A 21,854-nucleotide genomic window follows, 5' to 3' on the forward strand; every position below is an offset into this window, starting at 1 on the left:
AGATCCCCTTATGTTGGCGTCACCGGATGTGAGCTTCGTCCTGCTGCTCGTTTTTTTTTTTCATTTTCAGAATGCAGAGGTGTTGGGCTGTATATAAAACCTTCTTTCTCTGGCCTCTAAACAAGTGTGCCTCCGACTTAGGACGTGAGCACGACCGATCTAGTGAAGGCTGTGGTGATGAGTGCAGTCCGCAATATCCTCATACCCAGAATAACGGACCACACACACACAGAATAACGGACCACATTGCAGTTATAGAACCGTACCAGTCATGTACACGAGGTTTCTTTCGTCTACTGGTGATCCTAAACTATAATTTCCAAGATATTTGATTCAAAAAGGAATTATTCTAGTTTACCTGAAGCACTTGTAACCAAAATCTTTCTTTGAAATCTATTTAGAGCTTTTCTTTTCGCCTATGGATAAAAAAGGCCTTACATTGTTTGCCCCCCACTTTTTTTGCGTTGATGTTTTCAAACTGCGTGTAGTTTTTCCTTAGCCTCATTCTCTCTTTGTTGAAAATCTTGTCAAGGTATGCGCGAAAACTCAGCGCTGCATGGTCTCACTGAACGAAACTTTGACCATCCGTTTGATGATGCTGTGCTCAGCACACTCGTCCTCAGTCCTGAATTTTGAATTATCTTTTTGTTCTGTATCCTTCCACACTGAGAACGTTCAATTGGAAGAGCCACGTTGCACGGCCAAAGTCAGTGTCAGTGTAGGCAGAATTGCATGCTACACTGTAATTGGCAGCCACGTTACACGGCCGTCAGTGTAATCAGAGTTGCATGTTGCACTGTTATGGGCTACAATGTTGAGCGGCCATAGTCACTGTCAGTGTTAATCAGAGTTGCATGTTGCACTGTTATGGGCTACAATGTTGCACGGCCATAGTCAAACTGTCCGTCTGACCACATGTTGTACTGTGAGGTGCGATCATATTGTACGGCCAAAGTCAGTGTCAGTGTAATAAAGAGTTACACCTGTGACCTGTCAGTGTCATCAGAGTTGCAATTCACACTGTGATGTGTAGCAACACCCTCACAACACTCCTACAGCTCATGCAACAAATGTCTGCCCACAGTGGAGCTGTGGCAGGTGTTGATCCCTGTATAGCAGCTCGGCATCTGCTATTCAATCTTCCTTTGACCTCCTGCTTCACCCCCAATCCTAATCAACATCACTTCAGCTCTTTCATTGAAACAGCTAAATTCTGAGAGAGCGAATGAATCCATAATTGAAGTTTTTTATTTAGTGTATTCCTAGTAATCCTCATAAACTTCAACGTTCTCAGATTGAACTCGGCATTTTCCTTTCATTTGTTGCATATGAATATTTATGTATTTGCTCGCTACGTTGCATTCTCTTGCATTAGAAATCGTCTGTTATGTTCGTGGCGATTCAGGCTGTCTTGGGCTTGGTTTTCACTGTGGTCCACTTTGCGATAACAGTCAAGATCGTCTCATTGTTCGGCTTCCTGATAATGGCTGCCCTTGGCTTGCGTTATGAAGAAGATATCGAGTATTGGTACAGGCCAGTGGGACTCTTGGTTGTACTCTTACATGAGTAGCTCCGCTGAAGGCCGTGAGAATATTGCTTTGCGTAGTCTCGAATGTTCGCAATTGAGATGAAATTTAATTTAAGACACTTCAAAATTAGAGGAGAATGAAGCATCAGACGAGTTGATTTTAAAAGCACAGTCCTGGAGACTGTGAATATTAAATATAGCTTTGCTCCTCCGACAGCATGTGCGCTGCATGGTAGCATGTGGTGCGAGAGTCATGCACGGTTGAGTGCTTGAGAACGTTGCTCTCAGCTGCTGCCGGTGTGAAGATGTGGCCGGAAACTGCACGTGCACTTCAGTCTGCCATTAATTAGTACCCTTAGAATTTCAATCATACATTCGGCACACTTATTATTATCTCCTGATTACGAGCACTTTTCTTGACCTTATTGTCATATATTCGTGGTCTAGTGCGCGACTGGCGTCGAATTTAGGCTATGCAGTTGACGCGTGTCACGAAATTTTCACAAATATGATGAAATTGGTAAAAATTAATTTTTTTCTCGTCTTTCCTCTAACTCCTCTAATTTTTCTTAATTTGATGTAGCCTAAAACTGAAATTTACGACCGGACTTGGCTACAAAACTTTCACCCGCGGATCCATATTTGTACATTTTTTTTGAAACCAGTTATTTCATTTGGATTCGTCATTCTAGCCACTAATTTTTGGTACTCCATTGGTATATTGAAACCTACAACATTGTTTCGCTGACACGCACTGACCTCGTTTCTTCCTAATGCATGGCAGTGACGGTTGTTACAGCTCTACGTATCATAATAATGTTGCTGTTATTTTGTTTTCAATCCCACAAGAAGGTCACCTAATGGCGTCATCCTGCTATTTTGTCAAGCTACGTAATAAGTTTGGACTTCTCATAAATATTTTCTCATTGCTCAGAGGGGAAATTCCTCGATTTTATCGTCAAGCATGGCGTACTAACACAGTGCAAACGTATCGTCTACTTAATTGACTTAGCTCGCTTATAATTCATAGCGCTTTTTGTTTATCACCATATTTTTATTTATATTGGCGCAACCAACAGTCATACCTTATCTCTTATGATAATATTCAAGTATAGTTTAGATACTGCTCGTTAATCGTTACGGGAGGCTACGTATTCTAAGTGAATCTACCATCCCCATTAGAGTAATTACCTTTTTATACAATATTTTGGAGTTTATTTCGAGTCGAACAATTTTAAATGTATGCAATAATATTTGTCGAACTTCTAGTACAAACTCAAGACTTTGAATCAAGCTAGGCTGCCATTTGTCTTCCAGTTAAGAATATGCGACTGATACTTATAAAGAAGTGGAGACAGCTCGCTCATTAGCTAGGCTGGCGCGACGTCCTTGAACTGCATGTGCGGAGCTCTATACATACTGCAGTGTTGTGCCTGTGGAAACGTTGCAGGCAGCAATTGTTGTTTTGGACTCTTCAGACGGCGACGACAGTGCAGCGTCGTCTCTACGACGCGTGTCAGTGCGTGGAGCGAGTGGCCGCGTACACTCATTCCTGCCGGGCGCTCCGTGCGCGCAGGCTAAGCTCTTGTGCTGCGGTATTTCTCATTGCCATCGAGTGCGGGTACTCACAACAAAAAGCAGGCCAAGTGCATGCAGTTGGTGTAATTCACGTGTGAGCTGTTGAGTAAAAGTTCCATGAGAAATGTCAGATTTTCCTTAGAAGTGAGCCTACGATCGGTGACACCTCAATGTGAAGTGTGGTTATGGACAGTTATTGGTATCGCGAGGCGGCGGACGGTAATTCAATCACATATTTGCACGAGCTTAACTTGCAATCCGTGGATAAATATTAACCATTTTGTTTAGAACATGGAATTGCTGGAACTTTGTGCTTCTAAATCCGACGCATATTTTTATTTTTATTCACTTGATATACAACGTCCCGTTTCTGCCATCATATGAAACATTATAACTGTTACTCTTCGATCAAACGAAAAATCTGTATTTGCGTGACTCTGCTAAGCAGTGATTGAAGCAGTATACGTTTTTATTCACTGTTGTTCTATAGTGTACGGTCTTTTGCATGGTGCCGGTCGTTGACATTCATGTATTTTTCGCTGGCGTCGCATGTACGAGTGATGGTGGCTTTTGCAATTGTGGTTTATCATTGCTTAAAAAACCTGCGTTGGCGCAGCTTGTGCTCATTTCCATCATAGTCCGGTGAATTATGTTGCTTTTCCCCACACACTGACTACAAATATCGTTATAATATCTCGTGTTATTTGTTACTAGTCATAAATCCAACAGTGTTTTTTTTTTAAATCTGTCACCTATTTTAACTTCAACCATTCAATTTTTATAGGTTAAAAAAAATTCTTATTCGACGTCTGACTTTTATGAGATGCGGAGGTTGAGTTGAGACGTACGTAGCAGGCATTGCATATGTAGAGTGCTCGTACGAGAAGAAGTAAGCTTTAGATTTTATCTAACGTACGGTATTTCTGCCTAAAGATGCAATGGTAGATCGTTTATGTTGCTCAATTATTCATTTCTGTATTTTTTGTGCCATCCATGTTGCATCGTTGCTATTTTGTATTGACATGCGTGTTGGATGTTTAGTTTGGCATGAATTCTTAAAAATCTACTTGTATATATAAGTGAGCGCAAATAAGTGATAAATGTAAGTGTTTGTGAATCTCTTCCATTCAAATCTTTTTCAGAATGGCTTGCCCTTGCAAGTCATTGTCAGATACACAAAAGTGCCAAGCTTCCGTAGTGATGCCCTCGATTTTCTTACCGTGAACTCTGAGTAGTGTGAGCTGTTCGGGTGTTAGTGCTGAAGCCATGGATGTCCGTTTCGACTCGACCAACCACGCTCCTGCGATGCCTAAAGTCTCCAATCGCGCCAATTCAGTCCCAATGCTGACAATGAGACCAGAGGATGAGCTTGGTGCTGATGTCGTGATCGACGTAGACGAAATGTATGCTCTCAAGTCCAAGACCGACTCTGACCCGGGCAAAGAGTCGTCGGTTACCGGCGCCTGGAAGCCGCAACGCAAACGAGGCGCCAGTCTCACCACCAGATCTGTCGGCACAAGTGTCCAAGTCGACGCTGATTTGCGTAAACCTAATTCAGTGGAACCGTTGAGAGTTTCCGCCACCTCATATCGTCGTTCACGACCGAACAGAGAAGATTTTACGAAACCTGCCCCACCGGACATGGTCTCGACGGCCACAAACACTGACGAAGATGACTTGGTCTCACCCCCGCCAACGCCTGAAGAGCTCCAATCTTTGGCTCCTGCAGTGAAAGATACCACTGCGGTTCTCCCCAAATCTGCCGCGATCGTCATCGAGGACTGCGACAGCAAGCTCGATGCTCACAACAAGCTAATTGCTAACTTGCTGCCTCTGCCCCAACACGTCAGAACCGAACAAGCTTACATGAAGAAAAATAAGAGCTGGGATCTACTCACCAGACTGCTTTCCCGGGTGAGTGTTTGATATCTCATCTCTAATCCATTGACTCAAGAATCTTTGTAAATGTTGCCTCGATACATGAAGCCGCTATTTTCATCCGTATTCATTCATAATTTGAGTAACGTTAGAGGACAAATTACGAAATATTCGAGCCAAATCGGCCTGGGTTGCTTCGGGTCAAAACAAAGGTCAAACTAATTTTTTGATATCATTTATTGAATCTCCGCTGACCAAATTATTTATTCATATATAAGCTGTGTTGAATACATTTTTGTCGAATATCTTGTAAACTTGAGAAGATTACATTGGGACGTAATGGACGTATATAAATTAGTAAAGTATTTTATTTACTGTTGGCGGTACAAAGGTAGTCCCCATGTGTGATGTCATGTGTGCCATTAACCCTCACGGCATGCGGTCCGGAGACGCGCCAGACGTGCGGCTGCGTGCGGTATTTCCTGTACAACTCAAACTCATTAGCCGCTCTCCGGACCTCGCTAGGTGGCGGTTATCCCGAATTCGATCTCAACCGTCGCCGTCGTGTTCAGTATGAGCAATGGAAGCGCTAGTATTTTGAATGCAACGATTGAGCTCATAAACCTTTGTTCCTGAACGGTGCCTTGAATTTGATTGCAACTTTTGCGCTGTTTGGCCGGGCGGAGTGAGTTTCTGTACGAATAATTGTTACTTTGGTGCGTAATGTTTGTATTTTAGTATCTTATACAGTGCGAATGTTTGAAAGGCATGGAAGTGGTCATATGGGACTGGACATATCGTGCAACTCGAGGCAGTTTTCGTGATAAATTATAGATACGAAGGTTGTGACATGGTATCAGTTAGAGTAACGTTGTGAGCGTGTTTGCTGTGAACATCTGTTTTGCAAGCAGCGATTTTTAGCGCATTTTCTCATTTATGAAAAAATGCACTATTGTGCTTACCATGTCCGTCCGTCCGTCTGTCCGTGGCCTCAAGTTTTCGTCGACGAGAAAATGCGCTCTCTGTCACTCACTGCAGTGAGTACTGAGTTATATTTTTTACCAAGTTGTTTCAGGTATTCCGGTTCCATCCGGAAATTTCTGGTGTTGCTGTGGCTCGGTCGACGGCTTTTATGTTGGCTCTCTCCTTCCTTTTCGCCTTGGCTGGTGCTTTGAAGCTATCGTTCATTCATGAGTCATGAGTCTTTGAAGCATTCATCCATTCATGAGTCATGTCTGTGGTGCACACGTGGCTTCTACTCTGCATGCGATGAATGAAAGTCATCATCAAATAACAGAGATAGCAAAAATCACATTATATAGCCTTTGTTAATGCGATTTTTAAGAGCTATTACTGTAGCTCTCAACACTTCCGATTTCAATGCTCCACGTGTTCCAATGCTATTCCTACCTGAATTGCAAATTCATCGCACGGTAGCTGCTCATCTGCGCTACGTGCGACCTCGCTAAGCCGAGGCACGGCACGACTTTTCAAAGCAGCAGAGTTAGATCAATATATATTTTTATAGCGATCATTCGTTGACTTCCTCGACCCTTCCTTCCTGACGTTCATGGCCCCGTCTATCTTCTTCACGTTCTCGATTTTTTTTTCTGTTCTTCGAGCGATTATTTTTAGAATCAAGTGCCTGAATCATAATTTTTTTCGGTATAGTGCATGCAATTCATCTTGTCCATTACATGATTGTGAACCTTTGCTGAATGAAAAAGCTTCCAGAATTTGCAATGGTCAAGTCGAAATAAGGAGTTCTTTTTCTTCCCGAGTCCGCATTATTATAAATAGTTATGGGTTCGTAACTCCGTTGGCCAATCCCCTGCGGCTAAAAGCTAAACCCACCAATCATTGACGAGAAATCGGCTGCTACTTGTAATTTTGCCGCTACGTGTACTTAAGCAATTGTTAATAGCAGGGCCCCGATCAGCATTGCTTAAACTTATTTATTTAGCAGGGTTTAGCTCCACACATCGCTTCCGAGCAGCGACGATGTCCGCTGTTATTATTTTAGATTTTTGTCATGCTGTGGATTACGGGTTCAGCTTAAACAAAATTTGTGACTGTTGAACAAGTTTTCATATATTAGATATTCTCTTCATAAAGTACTGTAGCTTTTTCTCTCTAATGTTCCTTTTCTATGATTTAAAATTGACGTTTTGAGTGCTCTGAAAAAAAAAATAAAACGAATTAAAGGCGGCTGCCCCGCAATTTGAGTTACATGATAGAGGCGTTCTCGTTTCTACAGAACTTGTATTTCTGTATTCTGTACTTGTATTTTACTGTACTGTACTGTACTGTACTGTACTTGTATTTTTGTATTTGCAAGGCCCGCGATGCGATTTGCTTCGTTGATTTGAATACTCGGAAAGTAGAAGGGCAAATATATTGCCCTGACGTTGAAATCCTCTTATAATGAAATTTACAAATTTTGTATTTTTAAGAGGTTTTTGATCAATAAATCGTTTAATAATTGACACTCAATATTCTCATTCGTTTTTTATTAGCCGGTCATTACCTCGAGATAAATTTTGTATTCATAATTATAACGATTCACATTTCTTCTAGAAAATAAAGAGTGGAAAATTATAAAGATTGATCGCTTAGCCCGTAAATTTTAAATAATTTAATATAATCGATTCCTGACTGGATGCAAAATTTGAAGGCGGTAATTCAAATGTGGAGGGAATGTTAAAATCTAAGAATTGAGTGTTTTCATTCCCAAAAAGGCAAACGGGGTTACGAGTGCGCGTTCTCGTTAGAGCTTCCTGCGATCCCACGGCATTCTTGAAGGCGCTCAAGGGATGATATACGATTTCTTGTTAAATTTTTTACCACTTTAAAATTGCCAGGCTGTGTGCTTGTGGATGCGAAGGAGCTCTGCTAATTGAATTTCTTGTATACAGGAAACTTCGTTGTGGACCAATGGAAATGTGGCAAAACTTCCTTGTATACACTAAGCAGAAGCTTGTCATGAAATGCGCTTTTGACACAATGCATCTAAAAATTATTTATTAGCAACGCAAGAACTCTTAAATACAGCTAGATAAAGTAACGCTCATGGAAGTCTCCTAATATGATCTTTCAGCGAGAATCTCATCAACGTGTGTCGGTCGAACGCTTCACGCTTTTTTGTGTAGTCAACCACATTCCTCGAGACGAAATTCTTGGCTATCCTGCATCTATATATGCAATAAACGTATAGCCTTAATTTCTTATACCGTGTTTGTGGGACTATTGGTCAGACTCAGTAGATGCATCCTCGTAGCTGGGCTCGGTTATGTTTTTTATGTATTCTTAAGCCTTCATTTGTGTTTTTCAATTCCGCGTCTTGGGTTTAATTATTTTTTATTAGTATGGGACTATTAGAAGCTGCCTATCTAGCGACATATTTCAAACGTCACCACTCGCGCCCCGCGAAAGTGTCTCCGTAAACTGGTTATATGCAGGCTGACTGCATGCCAGCAGCGCCTCAATTGGTAGACTAGCTGCATGTTCTACGAATATCCAGCTGCCGTTTCATGGTCCGGTTAACTGGTTTTCCGGGGCTGCCCCCTCCCTTTACCTGGAGTTACAAGCCCTGCCTCTCGGGCTGTACTGCTTTTTAAGATCGCGTATTTTTTCTTACTGGAAGTAATTGATCGGCGAACTCGCCTACAGCTCGCACAGAATTACCCGGAAAGGTCATTGAACTACTACTATTTTAATTCCTCCATCAACTATTTAGCGTTTGATTAATATGTTACCCATATGTAAATATGTAGCCATGTTCCATGGCATATGGCATACAGCGCTTTGAATGAACCGTCTTGTGTGCTTTAGTTTGCTCTGGTGTGCTCTTATGCGCACACCACATGTGATCTGGTCACATACTATCACATGCTCACATGAGCTATCACGTGCTCACATGAGCTATCACGTGCTCACATGAGCTATCACGTGCTCACATGAGCTATCACGTGCTCACATGAGCTATCACGTGCTCACGTGAGCTATCATGTGCTCACATAAACCTATCACGTGCTCACGTGAACTCTCTTACGCTTACGTGGACTTTTTCGTGCTCATATGGACTTTTTGTTGTCACATGGAATCTTTTGCGCTCAGTTGAGCTCTAACTAACGTACTCGACTGAATTCTTGCGTACTCACATGTACTCCCATGAGAGGACTCCGTCCCCGCGTGGGACAGTAGTGCCGGCCTGTAAAACTTCCAAAACTAATCATCACGATCTACCGTGCTATATGGGGTGAGTATACAGGCGCTGATAGCGATAAAATGACTCGGTAACTATTTACACAAGGCCAGTAGCATGGCGATTAGTGGCGGTTAGCATTTCAAAGTTTTTCTAGCCGCTAGTATACTGGCCACTTGGCGCAGGATATATAGAGTCGCAATGGTTGCATGGAAAGTGTCTTGTATTATTAAAGCTCCTGTCATAGGTTGTCGTCGAAAATGGCTCTGGATGGCTGGAAACAATCTTCAATTAAGCGCTATTGATGCATCAAAACACGTTACAGATGTTTAACCATTCGTTTGTAGGCGTCTGTACCTGTCTAGGTTCCTGCCGTTTTGTTTCTCTCCTAACTATAGGGAAATGTAATGTGTGGGCATGTCCAAGCTACCGTAACTGTTGCGCTTGCCTGCTAGATAACGTCCGTGGCCACCTCTATGCCCAGCCTTTAATCGTCTGTTAATTGCGGTTTTGCGACTTAAGTTCGGCACTGATGGCCTAGTTCGACCTGTTTGCGAAGGCGCATGCGCAGAACGGCCAAGGCCACGGCAAGAATTACGTGCGTGTTCATGAAAATCTTTTTCATGAGCATTTTTCTTTTTTATTCTTTTTATATACGTGCTCACGCGAAATCTTATAAGCTCACGTGGACTCTTTCGTGCTCACATTTGAGGACATTAAGACTCCTTTTTACACGTGCTACTTAGGCCTACACATACTAAATTTTTCACGCGAGTTCAATCAATTTAAGCCTCGAGTTAGCCGCACGTACGATAAGTTGCATAGCATCAGCAGATAACAGCCTAGCTGCTTCTCATTTCTGCCCTTCATTTCGCGGAAATCCCACATCGTTTTTTTTATTTCCTTGATCTTGCAAACTTTTTTTTTTTGTACGTCAACTTCAGGTCTTAACGACCCAGAAAAATTCCGGATTCGTTTTTATATTGATAAGCTTGCAATATTCATTGAAATTTCTGGGAAGATGCTCGTTACGGCTGGCAGAGTTTTTACAGTATAAAGTTGAGTTGAATTGTGAATAGAATCACATCGAGCGGGTGAATGTCATCACTTCGAGTGACTGTAAATATTTATATGTCATCATGTCTATAGTGACTTCGAATTAACTGTAAAAAAACTTTGTATAAGACCTTCGGAATGAGCCCTCGCTGTGCTCGTCTATACTTGATTGGCATGGACCTCAGCGCTCGGGGGCTTGACCAGGAATTACAAAGTTATTGTGCTGCTGGCAAGATGCAAGCCATGGATGACGATTAGAACACAATACTTCAGTAAGAAGGATCAAAGCAATAGAAAAAAGAAAGAGAAAGAGCACAATAGCTCTTTGGAGAAGAACACAATAGCTCTTTGGAGAAAGAACACAATAACTTTGGAGAAAGAGCACAATAGCTCTTTAGAGAAAGAGCACAATAACTCTCAAGAGAAAGAGCACAATAACTCTTTAGAGAAAGAACAAAATTACTCTGAAGAGAAAGAGCACAATAACGCTTTAGAGAAAGAGCAAAATTACTCTGAAGAGTTACTGGTTGCTTCCTTCCCTCGATGGGGTGAACGAACAGCCTCGTGTGTGTTGCAATATTTCCATGGCAGTGACACCAATCGAAGTTTGAGGATATTCCGTCCGGATTCGGATATATTTTGCCCAGAAAAATCATGTTGTTTAATTCATGAATGAATGTGCAGTATCAGCTTGAACTTAGTTTTACGTCCAAATGTTGGTAAAAGTTTGGGATTTGTTGATACACGACAATTAGCAGCTAATGCCTGCGGTTCTATTTTAGGTTTTTAGTGTTCACGTTAAGAAGTTTACCGTTTCCGCAGTTTTGGCTGTAATCGCGAATGTATAACAAAATGTGCAAAAAGAATAAATCGCGTCAAAAGATCGAAAGATTCGTTGTAACACCACATGTTGGTCGGCGGTACCGCCCTATATGTATAGGCCGGCGTGCTTAGTAGAGTACCTGAGTTCTTTCGAGTTCTTATATAACTCCAAGTGCTCTGCTTTTGATTGAAACAGCTGCTCTACTCCTGATAGATTGAGCTTGTCCAACCCTGACTGAAACCAGCTAGTCTACCTTCATTGATGCAGCTGGTCCGCCTCCTCCCTGTTAGACCCATGCTTGTCCGTCCTCCTGAGAGACCCATGCCATGCTGTTAGACCCATGCTGGTCCGTCCTCCTGATAGACCCATGCCATGTTTTAGACCCATGCTGGTCCGTCCTCCTGATAGACCCATGCCATGTTTTATACCCATGCTGGTCCGCATCCTCCCTGTTAGACCCATGCTGGTCCGTCCCCCTGATAGACGTGCTCGCTTGTTTTTCTTATTATTGTTATTGAAACATTTATCTGGCCGATTAATTTCAATAATTTATTCAGTAGGGGTGAGTATGAAGAATTCAAATGTGTTTATGTGGTAAATGGAAGTTACAGACTTGAGAATCATACTGCAGCTCAACGTGCGTGCTAACGAACTCGCAGGTCCGGCTGCATCTGAACCAATCACATGCATTGCCCCGTTGTCCAGGCTGTTGCAACGCGCGTGAACATTGTTCGGTACATTGAGTATTGCTCAGTTGGAATGTATTTATATGATAATTAATTGGTTCTGTCGTGCATTATGAATTCGTTACTTTTACAGGGATGAATGCCGGGAGTGTTTGCATATAGAGAAACATCATACATAGTAATGATGGAAATTGTGAAATCCATCTCGCTGCAGGCATTTTGTATTCTAGATTGTTCTTTATTAATCAAATTAAAAGCTTTCTATCCAAGTCCAACCATGCAACTACTATCGTCAGTTTAACAAAGATGCGCGATTCATGTCATAAGAGTATTCGATGTGTCACTAATTATAGCATGAAAGGTTCAATCCATGTTCAAAATAAACATAAAGTCCCGTAAGGTTGACACTATTCAATCCGCGCGTAATGTATCTCGGCCTTAATTATCAACCATATTCTTCCACGCTCATCTATGTGGTCCAAGATTGGCGTTGTGTAACGATGTGTTCAGTATGCGGCTTGTGTTGTGGTGTCGTCTGCGTGCCTTTTCTTATTGTGAAATTGTCTTACTAAAGTCCAGCAGACGCTAAACGGAAAGCCTGTCATGTTCGAGCTTGTCATTTGATTACGAAATCGTGACGAAGCACTTAACTTTTTTAGAATAAATAACTAGTACTCCCAATGGGTAATCAGAATTTTCGATTCAATGCACAGACATGATTTATCCAAATGGCATGGATGGGGTTTGCATTAATTTGCTTTCTGACGTGACCTATATATACGCGCTGTCATGCACAGATATCAGATGGCTAGTGTAATGTGGGTGCAGCATTTCACATATTCTTCATCTCACCAGTGGTCTTTCATCACTGCAGCTGTTCTTCGTCGCTGCACTTGTGCTTGATCACTGCACTTGTGCTTGATCAGTGCACTTGTGCTTGATCAGTGCACTTGTGCTTGATCACTGCACTTGTGCTTGATCACTGCACTTGTGCTTCATCACCGCACTTGTGCTTGATCCTGTCTCTTATACACNTCACCGCACTTGTGCTTGATCAGTGCACTTGTGATTCATCACCGCACTTGTGCTTGATCAGTGCACTTGTGATTCATCACTGCACTTGTGCTTGATCAGTTCAATAGTCTCTGGATGCTTCCCATGAATAAGCTGTGTAGTGGAATTATAGGCGCTGTGGCCCCGCCGTGTTCCCGGTTGGTGATCACAGCTCCTGCATGAGAATTGCCTCGTGAGGGACGCTTCCTCAGCTCACATACCCGTTAGAGGAACAACTTCCTAATAATTCACACCAAAACTGTTTTGAGGCTACTAATCCAACCTCAACCTCAACTTCACGCCGTTCACTCGTGCCCGACGAGGGAAATTTCAACGCGTTATCTTGTGTGAAATAAATCATGTCAATCTTATATATTATGGTAATTAAAGCTCCCAGTTCAGGTCTGTTCAATGTTCAGCCATCTTTTTGTTTTCGTTGTGAACTTCTGGCAATTTTTCTTCGCTCAAAATAGTGTGGTATTTTTTCGCTCTAAGTGTCCTTCTCCAAGTTGTTGCTTTGAGTGACCTTCACACCGAGTGTGTCGCACATTGAAATATTATTCCTAACTTAAATTAGAACTGCAGGCTCGCGAATTTGATGTCAGTATAACTGATTTACTAGCATTTTAGTATACTGACATTTAACGGGAGTCCCTGAACCAGCTTTGGCGCGCCGTCCGCATGCATGTTCTGTCCTTCGTCCCTGCATTCTTGTGGCGGAGACAAAACTAGGTATCCTCGTGAACTCGTAATCCGGTTTTAGTAGGGCGAGCGGTGCGGCAGCGGTATGCTTGGGCATCATAGGTTTTATTATGCAGTTCTAGCGGCCTCAGGTACGAAGGACACAGTTACGTGCTGCGTAGATTCTGGTGGATGCATATTTAATACGTGTGATATATGGTATGTTATACATGATGCGTCATTCTATGTTATACATGATGTGTCGTTTTATTTTATACATAATGGACCATCTTTAACTGTCAACCTGGTTACCTGAAACTGTCTGTCCTAAATGAGTTAGGTATGTTCATTCTGCTGGTGTTGCGTATCGGAGAAATTCTTGTTTCTGTAGGAATAAAGTAAGCGTCTAAATATGGCTTGGTTTTAGCAAAATTGTCTTTTGTTTATTGTAACTTTTTTAGAATCATTTGTACGAATAATAATGCACAACATTCGAATATCCTACATCCACGCGCTCTTTTTATTGCCCATTTTATTATTAAATTTGAAAAAATTCGATCAAATTGTGAAACTCACATAGAGATTGTAAAGGTTTACTGTTGAAGATTGCTTAGCACGTGTGCATGATGATTGCTGACGCATCAATTTTTTTTCTGAGCTTGTAAACTTGACTTGTGCTGACGTATTTGCTGACGTTCGTTGTTTGTGTAATCGGGACTCGTGCGCCGGACGCTGAGCAGATTGTGTTGACAAACTCTGGCTCGATTGATGTTCATGCCATATACTCAGTAGTGTGATGGCTAATAATGCAATTACATTGAGGTAACGTGTCACTTGTCTTTACATAAGTTATCCCGTTATCCCCGCATCTCGTTTTCGTGTGAAGCTGCCAACTTTGGCACGAGTTGCGTTAGTGGCGCAGTGCGGCATGAGATTCTGCATGTGTCTCGCTGGCGCTGCCACCTGCTGCCGTCCTCCCTACTGATAATAAGAGCTCAATATGCGTCGGCCAAAAATAAATCGCCCCTGATTTTCCAATTATGAAGACAGGGCGTGACGCTGCTGCAGCTTGGCTGCAGTGCACTCAGATCACGTCGTACCCTTACCTCAGTGCTCCATATTTTATTAGAGCTTTACCAATATTTTATTCACTTAGAAAATGTGAAAATTTATTTGGCATTCGAATTAAATGAAGAATTTATTTTCAATTTGTTGAGAACGTGATTCCCATGTTGATCAAGGGATAACCGATTGCGAATACGGATTTCGTCACGTTTTAACGTCGCGGTTGGCCCGCATATCAGTCGTTTGCCATCAGGTGCCCGAGCAGTCGGAGGGTGTCGAAGTTTCTGGATGTGTACAGGGCTTTATTGGTGCGTATTTTTAAGCGACCATTGATATTTTTAGGCCCAGTCAGTACTTCGCGTCACTCAGAAGCCGCAATGTGACGAGTTTCGTGCAGTTGGTGGCGCGCGATGGGCGCAGTTTTGATACAGTGCGTCTCGTTAAAACTATATTTTGTGACCGTTTGACGAAGCGCTGAGGCTTTGCCGCGCGTTTCTTGAAGTGCGAGTTTTTTGGCGGTTGCCAGTGCTGCCTAACTATGGAGGATACAGTTTCTTTCCCCCTCATTGATTTCGTAAGTTTTGATTGGTGGTCCGTCCAACGCTAGCACTATTATTCGTTTGCTTTTTAAATTTCGCTGTAATTATTATTCACGAATATTTGCTTTATGCCACATTCATTGGCTGTGACTCGAGGAAGAAGGTCTCGAGTTTTATTATTCTTTTTGTTCTCCCGTGTAAATCGCTCTTTTAATCGGTTTTTTCTTGATATATTTTACATTACGGCGTTTAAAGATATTTTGAACGGCGACAAAAACTATTTTCAAGTTATTTTAAAGTGCGTTTTTACTAAGCAACTGTTCATTGATATATTCGTATTTTTTTCTTCTTATTCTTATTTAATAGCTATAGCCTAATTATCAGTCAACTAATTAAATCTTGTCATGAACTAATTCATATTCTTATTGGTCTATTATAACTCAATTGATTTGTTGATATTTTTGTAGTATACATTTTTGTCCTCCTAACGTTTTTTTATTCTGTTTGAAGTAGGTACCTCCTGTGACACAGTGGCACACATGCCAGGGCGGATAATGCCCGTAGATTAGTTTTGACTCGCGCTGCGCATTGGCTGCATATAATTCGCTTCACTTGCCCTGCAGTGCTATTGCTGAATCCTAATATTATTTAATATACATTTTTTAATGCTTGACGTGTTTACTTTTCTCTTTCGGGATCTCACTTTCATTGATATTTACGTTAATTTATAGTATAAGTATCTTTTTGCCATTATGTTTGAAGTGTTCATGAGAGAGAAATGCACGTATGGTCGTTGGTAAGGATAGCTGACGATATATATAGCGTATAGGTATCCGCTGACTCTCGTATATCCACTGACGTGGCACAGGCTCAGAGCAAGGCACGCTAACCAGTAACCATGCCTATATCTCTCTCATAATGAATAATGTGTATAGACATTTTGTGGAAACGTGAGCGATCATTAGGATTATTTGACCGCATAAATGCCAACTTAATCTAGAACTCAATTTCAGTTTACTTCACACCATTTCCATGCTTGTTATGTTTATCATTGATGTTATTCATTCAAGTTGCATCATACAAGTGCTATTCGCAGTACCTAAGTTTCCTCTATTTTTCAGAGACTATGCATTGAAAAGTGCATAGTGACCTCATTGAATTGCATCTTTTTTTGTTTACAAATTGATCGCTTAACGTTTCAATTCAATCTTGAACTCGTATTTCTATGCTGTATAAGGTCTATCAATCGTATAGATTTAGCTTGAACATCAACTGTCGTAAAATTTTCATCCTTTCAATTTAAAATGTCCTCCAATTTTGATCATTGTAAAAGTGCCTAGACTTCAACTCCCAGTTTTTCTAACGTGTCCACCATTATTCACTGGGTCATTAAACCTTTTACATTCAAGAATTTCATTGATTTAGACTGGATCTTTGATCGGTCTCCTTACTATGACATTCCTACCAAATCACTTCAGACGGTGGCTTCTAGATCGCTTCAACTCATTAGTGATAACAGCTTAAATCGCTTACAGCCTGCTAATTATCGGCCCTGCATACTTACTTCACAATTCTTGCCACGGTCCGGATCAACCGGCTCCGACACCGTCGCTAATGTGTCGATGTTGGCAGGAAATGCCGGATTAATCTGTTCACGCTATCTAGCGTCGACTTGATCTCATCATAATTTGCGACAAGCAGCGAAATGTTATTGGCCAAAGCCAAATACATCGAGGAGAAATGTTTCAAACTCGGCGGTATTAAAACTTTTGCTTGCCGGGCACTTCAGTTGGCGATATGGCTTTCAGACATGTATTAGTCGACATGGATTAAGTCGTTGTGCGGTAACAGTTGGATTGTGTGTGACGGGTAGTATGTAGTATCCCACCAAAGTATTATGGATATATAAAAATATATTGCCTAGCCAGAAAGTTGTGTAAAATGTTTTTTTATTCAATTGTTAGCTATAAATAATATAAATTTTAACAATGTAGTTATGAAGATTTGGTTGTGTAGGGTGCATCAGAAGGTGACGCTGAGTACGACCAGTCAGGAGGTGCTGGGGCAGGACGCGCGGGCGGCGAGGACGGCATCAGCGGCCCGGCAGTGGGCGCCGACGGTCACCTCCTTCAGGCACACGATGGGCGAGTCTTCGTCGAGAGTGCCGAGGAGCCGGAGACCGAGAGCAGCCTCGCCATTCTCATGCAGGTGGCTATTAGGTGCTCTTCGTATTATATTATATTATATTATATTATATTATATTATATAGTATATTATATTATATTATCTTATTACATTATATTATATTATTATGACTATATTATTTGCATAAATTTCTTATTTATCTTTATCTTTCTTGCTTAACGATATCATATTACCGGCATTAACCCTACCTTGTCTTTTTAGCTCATCTACTTTTGATAAATGTAAGCATTCTGATGAGGTCCTCATTTGTACAGGTGATGCTGCCTTTCCTCGTGGCAGGCCTGGGCATGGTGGGTGCTGGACTCGTGCTCGACATTGTACAGGTGAGAACAAATTCTCATAGGTATATAGTATTACGGTACGCATTTTAGTTGTTCTACATTATTTAATTTTCGACCAATGTTAGCGTGTTCATTTGAAAACCAGTAATACCGTATTGAATTTTTTGGATTATTCCATTTCAACAGGTCTTGATGAATAGTAGATTCAACAGTTTCCTAATTATTAAAAACCATTTTTCCGCGAATGATGTAAATTAGGATTGCATTTGCAGGGATGCCCGTAATACCATTTATTGCTTTTTATGTCGCTATACGTCCGTCAGTCTTCATGGAGAAATTCCTTGACATTCATCGCCTGCTCTTTGACCTTTTGTGAAGTTTCCTAGAGTACGAATATGTACATGTTTTTATGTCCTGGCTCTTCCTTGTGCGTGCAGTTGCTCTTTTAGTGCTTGTCATCGAATAGTGACGCAGCATCCGTTTAGCAGAGAAATAAATTATGTATTTACACGTGTGAAATTGACTCGCAACTGCTCAATTTAATACGTAGAAAGTACATCAAACAGAGCGGGCATTGTGAGTGAGTTTTCTCTACCCTGGTGCTGTACGGAATCCGTGCGTCTCGTTAGCACTTTTTTTAACTTAGCTTTTTGAACGCCACAAGATACTAAAAAAATGCGGCTCTGTAAGAAGAGCTAAGGAATGTACTCTGTTAGCACTCACAAGACTGATGTACTAAGCTGCAATAATGTGTTGCAGCACTGGGACGTATTCTTAGAAGTTAGCGAGCTGTTCATCATGGTGCCTGCCTTGCTGGGTCTCAAAGGCAACTTAGAGATGACGTTAGCATCGCGCCTCTCCACCCACGCCAACATGGGACATCTCGACAAGGCTGACGATTGCATCTCCATGATTGCTGGCAATCTCGCTCTCATTCAGGTCTGTTCATTTTGCTCTCATTCTCCTGCAACTTGCCATAATTTTTATTTCATTTCCATCTATTGTTTGCAAAGATTCTCGCAAATTTTCAAGCAATCGTTATTTCATCAAAACTATTCGTGTCGATTTGTTAATGACGATCGTCTTTCCTTCCCCCTCCTGTTTATTATTCATATTAAAGTACACGTAGCAAATTTTTTGATTACTTGAGAGCATTTCCGTGATCAAATATCATATAATTTCCTGGAATTACCGTAATTATCGAAACGGAATTACCGTTTCGATAGTGAATCCTTCACTATCGAAAACACTCATACATACGTTTAAATTCAGGTTTTGCTTTCTTTTTCCAAAATTTTGAGAATTAATCATGAATTGTACTGACCGCGGTGCAGTGTCAGGCGATCGTGGTAGGCTTCCTGGCGAGCGTGGCGGCCGTCATCATGGGCTGGATCCCTGGAGGAGAATTTAATTTCCTGCACGCGCTCCTGCTGTGCGCCGGGGCGCTCGTCACAGCCTCCTTCGCCTCCTTCATACTGGGTGCGTACGATTACTTATTGGTCGAAATAATTTTGTATTTTGCATTCCCCGTGAGCAAATATCATATATATATCAAATATATATATCATATGATAGAATATATATATATATCATATGATAGAATATATATATCATATCATAGATTTGATATATCATATATATATCATTACTTGTACGATTACTTATTGGTCGAAATATTTCTCTGGAATTGTTTATTGGAATTGTAATACATTGGTTCAAATATCTTTTTATTGAGGATATTCTCATCTATTGTGTTTTTTTTTCACAGTTTCCCTAACTGTTTGAGTACGCTGCTCAATACGTACTCTAAAATTCGGTACATTTTCAAGGACGGCAAATTGTTTTGTGTGAAATTGCATTCATATTTAAGATATTTAAGTTATTCGCTGTTGAACTAGTCGCTGAATTGTATTTGCTAATAACGGAGTTGAGGTTTGTCTGAAGTTACATGCATATTTAACTTATTCGCTTTAGAAATAGTTGCCGAATACCTGATTGTATTCTCTAATAACGTGGTTGAGGCTTGTGTGGCAGGCTTGGTGATGGTGGCCGTGATCCTGGTGTCACGGAGATGCCGCATCAACCCAGACAACGTAGCAACACCCATCGCGGCCTCTCTCGGGGACCTCACCACCCTCGGCCTCCTCGCCTGGATTGCCTCACTGCTATTCGAAGCCAGATGTGAGTCCAGCCAGTCAGTGGGCCTGTAGTCAGGTATAATAAATGATGAAATTCAGTTGTACGTTTCAGCTGATCTATAATTGGTGGAATGAAGGCCTTTTCGGACAAAGCCCGATGTGAGTCCAGCCAGTCAATGGGCCTGTAGTCAGGTATAAATGATTAAATTCGGTTATACGTTTCAGCTGATGGATAATTATTGAAATGAAGGCCTTTTCAGACAAAGCCCGATGTGAGTCCAGCCCGTCTATGGGCCTGTAGTCAGGTATAAGTGATGACATTCACTCCTAATTTTCATCTGCTCTATAATTGGTGGAATGAAGGCCTTTTCAGTCAAAGCCCGATCTGCGTCTATCTCGTCAATTACCTAATAGTCAATAGTCACGTCTAAATTATGAAATTCAGTTATACCTTTTAATTAGTGTGATAGATGTGAGTGATATGAAGGACTCTTCAGTTGAAGCCTGATGAGCGTTTTTCCCGTCAACGGCTGAAGCATCCTAGTCAGGTCTAAATTTTGTATTTTAGTATTGCCTATCAAATGGATAACTATGTCATTTGCATATTTGTTACGAAAATTTACCAATATTTTGACGTTATTCGATTGAAACTACAATTTAGTGAGAGAGAGTGTAAATTTCTTATGTTTACAAGCCAAGCAGATTGGCTAAGATTGAGTGAGTAATGGCAACGCTTTTTTTCATTATAAAAAGCTGCTTCATATTTTGTTTATTTTGTGCGTCCTTCGTTCATGACGCACGAATACTTGTTGAGGAAAGTGACACGTCTTAATTCACCTAATTCAATCAACCTTAGCAAGCTGTTTTATTTGGTTATTTCAATTTTTTAAGACTATTGTAAGCATGCTTACATGTCTTCCAAGACTGGTGTTCTTATCACAATATTTCACCTAAATTTAACTTTCATTTGAGTCTTGTTCCCGTATCCCCCAGCGTCGGAGTTGTGGCTAGCGCCGCTGATCATCGGAGCGTACCTATTGTCTCTGCCGCTGTGGGTTTGGCTCGCCTCCCGCAACGAGCACACGAAGGAGGTCCTCTACTCGGGATGGACTCCTGTCATCTCCGCCATGATGATCTCAAGGTCATGATCGTTTAAGGATTCGCCTTCGCAGTTTATATATTTACTTGCAGTTAAGTCTGAGTAGTCAGTAGTGTGTCATATTATCTGCGATCTTCATCACCAGGCTGTACCAATTAACATTATAACGTGAAAATCCCGGTAGTTTCTTTCCCAGCAGTCATGGCAGATTTATTCATTTATAATCCTTTTTTTCTCATTTAAGCAAATTTCATTGTTTGTTTCATTTGTATTTTCTGAACATACATGACTCTTTTGATTAAATTCAGTTGAGTTTACTGACGCAGCGATTTTATTACCACAGCATGGGTGGGGTGATCCTAGACTACACAGTGTCTTCATACAAGGGCATCGCGGTCTACCAGCCCGTGATCAACGGCGTGGGCGGCAACCTGGTCGCTGTGCAGGCGTCACGCATCTCAACGGCCTTGCATCTGGCCACGCCTCTAGGGCGTCTGCCCCGCTACGCCGAGCGTCTCTGCCACAACCCCTGGACCGTCTTCTGCACCAGCAAAGGACACGCCAGGACCGCCAGGGTGCTGCTCCTGCTCGTCGTGCCCGGCCACTTGGTGTTCGCGTACACCATCAGCTACCTCAAGGCTGGACACACGTCGCTCACGCCCATATTCGTCGTCGTCTACCTTTGCGCTGCGCTTATTCAAGTGAGCTTACATCAATTTACTACGTATATTTTAAACGGGACCATTATTTAGTTTGAAATATTATATGCTATACATTTATTTTCTACAGTTTATTCGCTTTCTTATTGTCAACTGTGTACATTTTCTTGCTTGACCGATGCTCAAGTTGTATCTATTGCTTATTTGTATCCCATAAGTTTTGTGTGGTTCTGCCCTGTTATGGATGAAAATTCTGGCACTAATTTACTGTTTATTCAAGGTTTTTAATCCGATTCGATGGTGGCCTGCAAACACATTTGGGAGCATTAGGCGCCATAATCTGAATGCGTTATCATTGATTAAAAAATAACAAAAAACATG

General features: G+C 41.5%; 1 protein-coding gene across 4 annotated transcripts in view; it reads left to right on the forward strand.

The window, feature by feature from the left end:
• The window catches only part of LOC108674513 (solute carrier family 41 member 1), a 39,432-nt gene that overhangs the window by 13,619 nt on the left and 3,959 nt on the right, over positions 1 to 21,854 (forward strand). For 2 of the 4 annotated variants that reach the window (XM_047882251.1, XM_018162490.2), the window contains 7 exons: positions 17,108 to 17,299; positions 17,551 to 17,619; positions 18,337 to 18,516; positions 18,912 to 19,056; positions 19,612 to 19,758; positions 20,709 to 20,856; positions 21,158 to 21,515. In XM_047882251.1, coding sequence (XP_047738207.1) covers positions 17,108 to 17,299; positions 17,551 to 17,619; positions 18,337 to 18,516; positions 18,912 to 19,056; positions 19,612 to 19,758; positions 20,709 to 20,856; positions 21,158 to 21,515 — 1,239 coding nt within the window. Of the gene's footprint in view, positions 1 to 4,221; positions 5,021 to 14,992; positions 15,127 to 17,107; positions 17,300 to 17,550; positions 17,620 to 18,336; positions 18,517 to 18,911; positions 19,057 to 19,611; positions 19,759 to 20,708; positions 20,857 to 21,157; positions 21,516 to 21,854 lie in introns of those variants that run through there. The other 2 variants (XM_018162476.2, XM_018162497.2) reach the window with 2 other exon arrangements.

This window comes from Hyalella azteca, unplaced genomic scaffold (genome assembly GCF_000764305.2).
Source record: "Hyalella azteca isolate HAZT.00-mixed unplaced genomic scaffold, Hazt_2.0.2 contig10021, whole genome shotgun sequence".
Classification (NCBI taxonomy): Eukaryota; Metazoa; Arthropoda; class Malacostraca; order Amphipoda; family Hyalellidae; genus Hyalella; species Hyalella azteca.